Source organism: Hypomesus transpacificus, chromosome 6, assembly GCF_021917145.1.
Source record: "Hypomesus transpacificus isolate Combined female chromosome 6, fHypTra1, whole genome shotgun sequence".
NCBI classification, from domain to species: Eukaryota; Metazoa; Chordata; class Actinopteri; order Osmeriformes; family Osmeridae; genus Hypomesus; species Hypomesus transpacificus.
In genome coordinates, this window is record NC_061065.1 from 12386715 (window position 1) to 12398953 (window position 12239).

At 39.6% G+C, this 12239-nt stretch overlaps 2 protein-coding genes and 1 long non-coding RNA gene across 5 annotated transcripts in view; 2 read left to right on the top strand and 1 right to left on the bottom strand.

Annotated features, from left to right (window-relative positions):
- The first annotated feature begins 1217 nt into the window (after nucleotides 1–1217).
- On the top strand, nucleotides 1218–8375 carry LOC124468712 (kunitz-type protease inhibitor 1-like). Of its 2 annotated transcripts, none has more exons than XM_047021612.1 (10): nucleotides 1218–1943; nucleotides 2134–2291; nucleotides 2482–2623; nucleotides 5591–5761; nucleotides 5916–5951; nucleotides 6082–6213; nucleotides 6378–6428; nucleotides 6628–6798; nucleotides 7145–7204; nucleotides 7446–8375. In XM_047021612.1, the coding sequence occupies exons 1-10, from the start codon at nucleotides 1532–1534 to the stop codon at nucleotides 7619–7621; spliced, it is 1509 nt and encodes a 502-aa protein (XP_046877568.1). In that variant the 5' UTR covers nucleotides 1218–1531; the 3' UTR covers nucleotides 7622–8375. The 2 variants fall into 2 exon arrangements, with proteins under 2 accessions (XP_046877568.1, XP_046877567.1); XM_047021611.1 differs by having other exon boundaries at nucleotides 1219–1943; nucleotides 5913–5951.
- Nucleotides 6369–10169, bottom strand: LOC124468713. The gene is made up of 2 exons (XR_006956219.1): nucleotides 9547–10169; nucleotides 6369–6496 (listed from the first exon to the last, which is right to left on the bottom strand). It is a non-coding gene; the product is annotated as an uncharacterized LOC124468713 (long non-coding RNA).
- A 174-nt stretch (nucleotides 10170–10343) lies between these two features.
- LOC124469245 (pleckstrin homology domain-containing family G member 3) overlaps nucleotides 10344–12239 on the top strand; it is a 45568-nt gene continuing 43672 nt past the window's right edge. For both annotated transcript variants that reach the window (XM_047022419.1, XM_047022423.1), the window contains exon 1: nucleotides 10344–10780. The gene's annotated coding sequence lies outside the window, so the exon portion shown is untranslated. The remainder of the gene's footprint in view (nucleotides 10781–12239) is intronic.

Sequence of the window (12239 nt, forward strand, 5' to 3'; positions counted from 1 at the left end):
CCAATGAAGGCAATTCATGGTTAAACTGCAACTAGAAGTACATGGAAGGTCCATATAATTCAGCGTGCAATATTAACAACTACCGTACCACTCTCTGGACTTCTGTGTGGGGTTAACAGGATTTGCAGTATAAGAAAATAGTCAAGAATATCCTTTCAGTTGGGCAGTTTTAATAATGCCCAACTGAAAGTGCATATAATAATAATGCCTGTAATGCAGTAATGCCTGTCTGTTAGAAGCACTGAATAATTTAAAGTTGTTTGAGACTCGTCTTTCCTGGGTAACAAATTAATTTGGTTTGTCAGCATACACACACATGCACACAAGTGTATATACTGTGTACACCCTCAACATTACATTACAATTCTAACAGAGGGCATAACACTGCCATCCAACATTGAGGGGATATACCCACAGCCATTGTGATGAGTGATGCTTTACCAAAATAAACGTATTCCATACTGAGAATACTGTAGGGTATTATAATAATAAAAAGGCATAGACTATGCATGCTTAAGATATCCAGTATATGGTACAGTGTTTACCATTGGCCATTTATACAATGTTGACCATCTTTTCTTTCACATTTGAGTATTTTGGTCACCCATGGTTGCAGTTGGGGCACAAGTGAATACACACTTGGTCTAGTCAGCAATGACACGTTGGTATTTGTAAATTGTGTGTGTTCTCCCATAGGTTTTTTCCATGGGACTATTTGTTAGTGTGACACTGCTCTCTGGTGGCTAAATCTATTTGCACTTTATTTCCACTAGATAGTTACCAAATACTTGAATAGATAAGTCAGTCTTTGTCTGGAATAAATAGACATGTCTACGGTAAGTTTTGTCGTAAATATGATCCTTTCTAGAGCTTTCACAAATGAGGAACCCATACAATGACGTATTGTCTGCATCAGAAGATCTGGAATCAAAGACCGACTGTCTGGGAACGTCTACTGATTCAGCACCGTCAGACACGGTTTATCACTCATGTCATTGTAACAAAGAATACAAAGCATTGATGAGTAGTATCATTTAGACTTAATGTCGGAAGTTGGAAGACGAACATATGTTGTTTTAACAAATTTAAAAGGATATGGAATTGTTATCTTTTTAATACGATAAGCCTGTGGACATTTTATTGCACGCCTCAACGACGTCAGTGCGTATGTCAATGCACATTGGCTCAATTTCACTTCCTGGTTTTATACAGGTGACACACCTAATTTTTTTGCAGGCTTAATTGTCTGCTTATCTCGCCAACGGAAACACCCCAAGATCAGCGTTCTGTAGATTTGGACTTTTCTTACTTATAATACAGCTTAGCCTACTATTTCAATCAAGGACAAAGACGTTCGACGATATTAGATGATGTTTTTAGTTTAACATAGTTTTTAATTTTGTGGAATTATTTCAAACCTTACTGAAGTGGAGAGTTTCATTTGTACAGTTGTTTTTAGTTAATTTTCTTCTTATAACTTTTTTCTATATACTTGGCGTAGGCTATTTGTGGATATTTCAAACCTTTGACGATGACAGGTTTGTCTATTGGATTTGTTTTGGGATCCACTTTGTTGTTCAGTGCAGTTTTCCAAGTAAACGCACAAGCTGTCACGAATGGCGCAGCCTGCAATAAGAAATTCAAGACGGGCACAGAAACATTTGTACTAGACACACAAGACGCTGTTAATGCAGGAGCCACATTCATCTCGTCCCCAACTGTTACTCATGCCGACGATTGCGTGAGCGCGTGTTGTCAAATCCCCCAATGTAATTTGGCATTAATTGAAAATGGACAGGAGACGGGATCGGTTAAGACCTGCTTCCTATTCAACTGTCTATACCGGAACGAATACGTATGCAGATTTGTGAACAACGTTGGATTTACAAATTATATTCAGGAGACAGTTTATGAACAACACCTTGGAGGACGTGAAACTTCTGGTAAGTTAACAGAGACTGTGGGCCTATGGTGTGTGTATAGAAACAATCAATCCAGGTGTAACAGGCGTGCAAAACAGATTGTATTTTACTTTTAAATAATGAAATAACTTTGACGAATACACATTTTTCAATTATGAGATTTATAATATCTAGAAACCAAAACATTTCCAATATTAAAACATGTTTCCAGAGAAGGAATCCCCCATTGCCAACGCCGGCCTGGATATTGTGGTCCAGCCCAAAGAGTGGGTGTCACTCAATGGGTTAGAGAGTAAAGCCAAGGATGGCAAGGTGATCTCCAAGTTCGAATGGAGCCTTCAGAAAGGGGACTCTTCTGTGGTTATACAAGTAAGAGCATCATACATGGTCATCATCATTTCCATCCATAGTGTCCTAAGCTGATGCTGTCACTGAATAATAAAACAACTAAGGAATTGTTGTCAGTGCCCTTTGAATGTAACCAGCATCAGTCTAAACTAAAATGATTGTCAATATCTGTATACTAAGTTATATGTTACATACTTCTGTTAATTCTCAGAAAACCGCCCTCCCTGATCAAGTAGAGCTGTCTGACCTTAAGCCAGGTGTGTATGAGTTCCAACTGAAAGTCACCGACTCCAAAGGCCTATCTGACACAGCCCAGGTCACCGTCCTCGTCCTTACTCCTGAACAGTCTGATCGTGAGTACCTGGTTATGGGAAATGCAGTCAAATGACATTTCTGTGTGAAAACTTGAAGTACAGATTCTGTTTTTAATAGTCCTACTGGCTTTTTGTGGAAGATTATTATCTAGTGCATGGGAATAAATAGTCCTGTGGAAATGTATTCTGTTTAAATATCACTTGCCTGCCTTCTCTACGTTTTGGTTTTGTAAATTAAGGTCAACATTCCTCTTTTAGCCTAACTACACACATACACACCCACACAAAAGCCTATGCTGTTGCTGACGTTTGAGTATTGTATTTCACCTTAAAGTCACCTTAGAAATAGTATTGCTAGCAGATGAAAAGAGCAGGTTTTTCTCAAACTCCTCATAGCTAATCAAAATTGTTATATTTAAGTGAGATTTTTGAGATGCCACATGAGAGTACTCAAACAACAAGTCATAAATGTGACTGTTCCCCCATCAAACCTCAGAACAGGTTTGGTGTGATTCAGAGTTGAGTCACATCAAGGAGTTTCACACGGTTGAGCAAAACACACATTGTCACACACACACAGTTTATACACTAAGGTGTCTGGGCTGGTTTTTACCAGCTTTTACCAACCATCAACCACCTAGTGAGAGAGAGGAGTGGAAAAATGGGTTGTCCTTCCAAATCATGTTTTGATGTTAGGAGAGGGGTCAATGAAGACTTTTTGAAATGGAAACAAAACGTAATTCATGAGTGACTTCAAATAAATGTGGGGCAAGACACTGGCTACAGATTAAGTAAAACATTTAAAACCAGGTTAAATTACATTGTTGGGCAGAATAATTGGACTTAAGGTAATGTATTCACGTGAATGGCAACAATTAGCTGTAGACTATAACAAGGCTACGAAAATGTATGGATCATCACACTAGCCTTGTTTTAGTTCTTAATCCCCAAAGAAACATACATTTCCAGAAGATTCAGTGATATTGGCAGCAGTTTAAGCAACCAGCAAACTCAACAATCAAAATGTGGGTTATCAACCAACAAAAGAACATGGAACCTTGTCTGGACTGTTGGCAGTGTTGGCTAATTAGGTGTATTATGTAAACCTGTATACATAGGTAAACATGTATGCAGTAGTTTATCTGGGATTATTCAGTTTCTTACTCAGGAGTAGGACATTTTTCTACATCCCAAAGTGTACCTGTTGAATTGTACCTGAGGAGGACAGACTATAATGTAAGAATTCATTGTGGTAAGGCTATTGGCAGAAATGTATTGTCATCTACAGCATCTTTTTGTGCCCAATGTACCATGACAGACCGTTGAAGCCACTTTTTGTTAATTAGTCTTCTTTACTTTTAATTTCAAATGCAACAGCCTTAGTGGTAGCCTGGTCCTAACCAGACCCTCGTACATTTCATTTGTACAGAGGGTCTGGGATCGCTTCATTGGCAAGCGTTAACTTCCTTGAAGGCAGGTACTCTGTTGAAGTTTAAAACTATTGGCTCTGCCCAGAGCGACTCTGATCTGCCATAACCAATCGCTAGCGTTCGCCTTAGCCAACCAGCCTTCACCACAGAGCTAGCTGCCGTAGCTGGAAAATCAAACTTTTCCCGAACCCCTACAAAAACATTGTTTCTGAAAACCGATTGATGCACTGAAATCCCAGACCTAGTTCAGAAGCAAAATCTAAATTGAGCGGAAGTACGTAGGAGGGTAGAAACAGGCTACCTTAGTGGCACTTTGGATATTAAATGCATATAAGCTATCATCTTCCCTCAGCCAGGTTATGCTAGGCCTAAACATGTGCTTGTGCCCTTCCTAATTTAATTCACAGCTTTCTTTTTGTAACTGGTTTCTTTAGAAGGGAGTATCACATCTGCACAAGCAATACACCTACACTAGTGCCACGGAGAAAATGCACACTACAGTGATCATCTTCAAAATCATTCCATTGACAACGCATAAGATGACTATGGGTTTATGGTTATGGGTTTAAAGGGTGCTTTGAACACCTGGTAAACAGTATCTACGGTATTGTATTTAACTGCCTGCTTGGTTTTATAGCCTTATGGTAGGCCTACATAAAAAAATCCATCACCTCTATGGTGGAACTTGGAATCAACATGCTGTACTTTAAATGGAGAGTCACGTGCATCAACATTTAAAAAATTTCTAATGGACTGTGTTATGTCACCACATGTTGCGGATAAAAATCCCAATGCAACCTATTTCCAAAGTCTGGTGTTGTAAAAAGCTGTGAGAGTACAGAGGCTTATTTTTCAACGGTTGTTACAGAACATCTGGAATGAATGCATCTTAAGTGTGTAAATAAGAATGTGAAAGACTCCTCACCCATGGTAGTCTCTGACCCACAGTAGAGCTCTAACTGTCCTGACTGTTATCCTGTCACCATCCAGATCAGTCTGGCTCTATCTGTCCTGACTGTTATCCTGTCACCATCCAGATCACTGTCTGGCTCTAACTGTCCTGACTGTTATCCTGTCACCATCCAGATCACTGTCTGGCTCTAACTGTCCTGACTGTTATCCTGTCACCATCCAGATCACTGTCTGGCTCTAACTGTCCTGACTGTTATCCTGTCACCATCCAGATCACTGTCTGGCTCTATCTGTCCTGACTGTTATCCTGTCACCATCCAGATCACTGTCTGGCTCTAACTGTCCTGACTGTTATCCTGTCACCATACAGATCACTGTCTGGCTCTAACTGTCCTGACTGTTATCCTGTCACCATCCAGATCACTGTCTGGCTCTAACTGTCCTGACTGTTATCCTGTCACCATCCAGATCACTGTCTGGCTCTAACTGTCCTGACTGTTATCCTGTCACCATCCAGATCACTGTCTGGCTCTAACTGTCCTGACTGTTATCCTGTCACCATCCAGATCACTGTCTGGCTCTAACTGTCCTGACTGTTATCCTGTCACCATCCAGATCACTGTCTGGCTCTACCTGTCTTGACTGTTATCCTGTCACCATCCAGATCACTGTCTGGTCCCCAAAAAGGTTGGGCCCTGCCGGGGCTCCTTCCCCCGCTGGCACTACAACGCTGCATCCGAGGAGTGTGAGGAGTTCACCTACGGAGGCTGCAGGGAAAACCACAACAACTACATCAGTGAGCTGGAATGCACCGACGCCTGCAAGGGTGTGACAGGTACAATGAGCCGCTGGTCGTGTCGCAACTCTGGTATAGCGGGAACACACATCCAACATTAAGGTGGATCCTTGTTATTGGAAGTTTTTATCCATGTTTGTGTCCTGCTGCCACAGTAAATCATTGTATAAATGTATTTATTTTTTATCAGCAGATGCCACGGGAAGAATTGGTCCCCTTCCAACAGAAGGTATAACTAATTATCATGTATCATCAACAGTACTTATTGCATTATTCAGTTTTAGACATCTTCAAGTAACCGATCATGTAAGTATTTTTCTTTCTGTCCTCTCTGTCTCTGTGGGTGGGTGGGATTTAAGTTGAGGTGTGTGGAGTCCCCTGTAAGCCTTGGCAGTTTGTTTGTAACAGCGGCTGCTGTCTGAGCAAAGCCCTAGAATGTGACGCTGTGGCACACTGCACAGATGGTTCGGACGAGGCATCCTGTTACAGACGTAAGCTTTCAAACGTTTCACTCATTCGTACTCTCAATGTTTTACATTAGCATTTTAGAGTAATTGTGTTTACAGTTTCTCCATTGGCATTATAAATGTACCGCATAAACCAGTTACAATTCCAAAGTAACATTTGTACATCAATTTCATGTTTGTTCCGCCAGTCAATGAAACCTTCTCTCGTCTTTTGAACGTTGATGTGGATCACAAAAGAGGTGGGTTGAAGTCCTTGAGCAGCCATTGTTGTACTTCCTCATACTGTTCAGATGTTTTGTTGATATTTCTGTACAAGAAGGATTCACTTTATTTACAACGTTTTTGCACTAGATGACAATGTGCCTCAGAAGGCTGACAACCTATGTTGGTGACATAACAAATAGTACCACTTACCTTTCTTAAACCCCCTTTCTGCAGTACGTTGCACTGAACCCCCCAAGACAGGCCCTTGCCGTGCGAGCCACACCCGCTGGTACTATGACCCCCTCAACAGAAAATGCTATCGCTTCACGTTTGGTGGTTGCGAGGGCAATGAGAACAACTTTGAGCAGGAGGACACCTGTTCCTCTACCTGCGATGGTGTGACTGGTACGGGCATTTCAGATAACTTATCTTCTGCGTGTGATATATTTTGTCAGAGTTGAGAATTCTTGATTACAGACTGATATTTGACATTTCAAACTCTTATTCTAATTGCAAGAAGGACAGTGCTTTATCAGGTTCATTTGAGCTTGTAGGCAGAGAATAAAATCTTCTGGCTACACTTTTTGTTGCTTCAACAGGTACTCTGATTTCAAAGAAATAAACTAGCATTTTAGGACCTTCACCTGCACAATTAACTATCCCACCCCACATCCTCTGAAAGGCAAGTCTTATCTACCAACACCCATCTTTGCTTGCTGCTAATAGATATGATGTCTCTTTCTCTGTACAGAAAAACATGTGTTTGCTAGGGGAATGTTTGAATACCAAGAGGATGAAGGAACTGAATCAGGTAATATATTTTTGTTAATAAATACATTTCAAAATTACTTTTTTGGGGGGGTGGGGGGGAGTTGCTAAATCGTTGTGTATTTCTTATGGGTATTTGTAACTTTCAAACTTTGTGTTACCAACTCAATACACAAATGTAACATTTCTATTTGAATAGGCTATATGATTTACTATCAAATCTTTGGCCAAATGCTAGCTAGAAAACGTATTCCATTTTACGTATTGCATCTTATTTCCCCCAGCCTCTATCGCTATAGCAATTTTGCTAGCACTAGCCATTTTGGCTGTGCTTGCTGTCTTGGGCTACTGCTTTCTTAAGAAAAGGAAGGACCGGACACAGCACCAGCCAGTGACGACCCATGTCCCCTTTGAGGACAGAGACACTATGGTGTACAACAGTACCACCAAGCCTGTCTGAACCTGCTGAGGTTTAGAGACTGGATCTGGAGATTATGCATGCCTTCATCAAGTGTAAGTTTGAATACACAAACAATGTATTCTGACCCGACTACAGTAGCACGATCATTTGGTGTGAACATATCAGACTGCCTAATAATCTATGAGTCTTTGCAGCTTTCAGATCATGAATTTTAATACTGTACATATTGCACACACACAGTTGAGCGTGCAAAACATAAACAGGTTTATTAACATGTCTAACAGATCCTAGTGATCACAATGTACAAACTAAATGAGCATGCAGATGCAGCATTACATTTAACCAGAGCTGCTTCTTCCAACAGAACCACCAGTTTGAAGTTTGCTTGTAAAGATACATTAGGAATTTTGGTATTAGAAGTCCGCTAAAGTGGAAAAAATCCTGTACATTTGTGCATTGTCTTTTAAGATGTTGTGCGTTTAGATTTTTTCTTGGAAAATATATTTTTTTGTTCTCAGTGGAAAGCTTACTTTTGTTTCATACTTTTTTTGTATTTTACTTCAATATCATCTTATATTTATAGTATAAAATAAATTGGATCATGAGGGAGGAAGAAGTTTGTTTTTATTTGTATTTAAATTTTTTTCAGCAAAGCTTTCTTGCAATTCTTTATATGTTCGTTTGTATAAACACTAACATGTGCAACTGTACACCTTTGACAAAACAAAGTAGATTGTGTGATTTTTTTTGTGTGTGTTTATTAAATTCACAATAAAACAACTGTTTAATAATGCGCTGTGCTAATATGTATGGTGCTTGTACCTTTTGTCTTTACCCCAGAATTGCATGGGAAGTTCACTAGTTTAGGGAGTGGCCAAGTATTTGTTGTTTTGTCTCCTGGATGATTTTTTTTAAATCATTGGGATATTTTAGTGAATTATAAAATGTGTTTTAGGGTACAGAGGAGAAGCATCAGTAATACTGACTTTTTATAAGTCCATCATAACCATAGGCTATTTTATGGCCGACAAATTTATATTGGACCACGCACACCTTTTAAGCAAACTAAGATCTAAACTATTTTGTGTGCCCTTTATGGGCTTCGATTGTCCATGACAGGCAGTGACTTGAATGAACTTGTCTCAAATGGTTTATGGTACATGGGCATGGATCAGGTCTTTCTTGTTATTTCATAATGCAGTGCCTATAGTTGGCATTTCAACTTGAGTTTTGGTAACCCTTTCTAATAAGTATACTTGAGGAGGTTTTATAAACCATGATTAATCTACATAGTACGTTTGTTTTATAAATGAATAGATGAAAAGTAAATGCACAGAGCCTCTGAAGCTTATTACACCCAGAACTGAGTCTTGACTGCTAGTGACACACTACACACTAGTTTTTCTCTAAAGGGAGATTTGTAGTGGTTTGAAGTGGTTTTCATGTAATAATAATTTACTAATAATTAGAAGTTATTTGCTTATATAAGTGGTTTATATAGATCTTAAAGGATAGCTATAAAGTTTTATTGAGCTTTGTCAGCAGTTTTTCTCTGTTTTAGTTTCGTAGTCAGGAGTGTAGTGTACTGAACCAAATGGGATGATGGGCTGTATCCTGTATGCATTGCGTCAGTGCACTGATGACCAGTAGGGAGCATCAGTGTACTGTACCATATACAATTCCATTGCAGCACACCGTCTGTCTATGTACGCAATGGGTAGTATATGTATATAACTAATCTACATGTTTTCTGGTTTCATCCAATTCCAAAGTGTTTTGGCATGGTAACCTGATATTGGTATCATGCTTAAGGGCCAATTCCACCCGAAGCTAAAACAAATTCAGCTGGAAAAGGAAGTAAACATTTAGGATTATGAATCATTTCCCACTCAATGTACAATGTTTATGATTTACAATGTTCTAAAAGGATGAGAATGAACAGGGATCTGTGCAAGATCAGTTACCTTCGCATGGCATGATTGTCCCTCAGCGCTCTTTAGTCCACCATCAACAGAAACACTTCAAAGATTGTAGAGATACGAGTGACATTCTTCTTCAGTCCCTGGAAAACAGGCCACGTCCCTCAACCTGTTTGTAGGTGCTGTGTAGGCTTGTTGGGAATGCTTTTGTCCTGACATGATTTGGGTTGTGTCTATTGTAAATGGAGTTGAGAGACCCACACCTCTAGGAGTGAGAGAAAGTTACATGGAGGAGTGTAGGAACACAGGACAAATTGTCACCTTTTGTTTATCAGAAAGCTGTCTTACTTGCTTTTTTGCCTCTAGTCAGATAATACTGGGAGGATCTCGCTGGGGTCAGAACAGTCATTGCTTGTAGGTGTGATAACAGACAAACTGACACTTTAGGCCCTTCACATTGTATGTGTATAAGAGGTTTAGTATACTGTATTGTATATTGTATACTATTTTGTATACTTAGGAGGTTAATTATATTTTAGCTTATCATAGATGTAATCTATGTTCTGAGTACCTCTATGTTATGTCATGCCAGGTTCTTTTGCGTTGTTGTGAATTTCAGTGCCCATCTGACCTTGTGTTGTTCTGTGCATCTGACAATAAAATACTTGAACTTGAACATTGAGAACAGTGTGTGATACCGTGTTCAAACCACAAAAATAATGTGTGAGCACACCTCAAAACCATCTCTCTCTCTCTTTATCTCTCTCTCTCTCTTTATCTCTATGTGTGTCTATTTGGTGTGCGTGCACACCGCGGTACATTTTGCGATTGGGAGGGGTAGGATATTGGAGAAGGCTACGTACAATGCGGGGAAGACAACTGGTTTGAAAAATGCTCCACCGCATCCGAGTCATGTTAGACTTCCTGGTGATTCTTCAAGCCGTGCGACGCACCTAGTTTTTCAAGTAGGGTATATTAGTGGTGACGCAAATGTGGATTTAACATTTTATATGATGTGTTTTATTCATTGATATCTTAAATGTTAGACTTTTTTTTTTTTTTTTTACAACTGACGCACGCGCAAAGGGGCGGCGATTTTCGGCCGGTGAAGGCGTTGAACAAACGAAGATTGCACAGTCGTGTTTTAGACGCTGTCAACCAACTAATCAGAGGGAAATTACCTGTCAGCTTGGAACTTTCTTTAAAACAGCGGAGCTCACGAATGTAACTGCAGGTCTTGTTGCGTTCTCAGTGCGGTTTTAGAAACTTTTATCCCGCGGTAAGTAGCAACATGGTTCTCTTAAGTTTCAAACAATACGAAATGATGTGAATCTTACCGTTAGAGCCGATTATTTGTTCTTTCTTTAACCTGCCGTTTACCTGTGTAGCTTTTGTCTGTTTTAGAAAAAATAATAACTTTTTGTCAACATTTGTAGGCTAATGTCGGACATTGTGGGTTTCTCTCAAATGTTAAACTTTATTTAACGTTACTACTACTATCCTACATTAAGATTGCAAAATTGTTTGATCTGAGGTTACCCTGACCCCTATTTGTAAATGTACTCAGGCAAATGCATGGCTAAGCCTATAAACAGACAGAAGTTGCTTTCATGACAGACTTTCGTTATGAATATGTTTTTGAGTGTGTTATAGCGGACACCTTCCGTTAAGCCTGCTCAAGTGACTTTCTCCTGCAATGTCCGTCTTCATCTCATAGCCTATGCAGATCATTTCACAATGTACTAAGCTGACTACTAGTATTATTTCAGATTTCAAACTGTTGCTTAGCCTCAGTTTACCCCAAGGAATGAGTTATCTAACACATTGTTGCTTGGAAGTAGAGCATGTGAGTCATGTAGTCAACCTGGCAGTTTGTGACTTTATAGCCTTATATTATTACTAATGGCTTTGGGGTAAATGCAGTGTTACCTTAGACATAGGCTTGCCTCCTAAACCCATAGCTTCATAAACACATCTTTACACCACTGCTATTCACCTTAAAGAGGATGCATGTTCCAGAAAACATGACTAAAAACCTGTTGGAAGATTTTATGATTGTTGACATGTCCATTCCGTGTTTGAAAACAACATCCTTGCGTTTCTCATTATTGTTCCTGTCTCTCATATTGTTAATCACTTTCCATGCTGATAACAGTATTGAACAACAAATGACCAAAGTGTGACCTTCCTGTAATTTTTTGGAACTTGGTAACTGGTGTAGGCTTGTACTATTCAGGTAAATAGTTTGCATAGCTAAGCTGCATGTTTGGAATTTGTGGTGGATCAAGAAGCACTACAACCTGTTGCAACAGAAACTTTATCATTTTCTTGGGTAATAGTGATAACTTGGCATGGGTCAGTTTGTTGACGTTGGATGTTATACCAGAGATAAGTGTCCAGACAGGATTACCACAGTGTGTTCTCGCCAATCAGTAAATGGTGAATGCTGTTTTGGAAAGATTTGAAAAAACCTTTAGTAGATTTCAGAAAAGACTAATTGTATGTTAAGGTGCAAACTGTACTCCATCAATGACCTAAATCACAAGGAATGTCCTAGTCAAACTGTGATCCTAAATAAAGACAGTCTACGGCTGGACTGTCACTCTCTACCCCGTCAACTCATGAGAAACCCGAGGACGATGCACCACGGCAGTCGCATCTCTCCATATCGGCAGAGATTTCCTCCCATAAGCAGCCTATCCCAGAGAATAATACATCGAAAGAGTAGAAGAGTCACT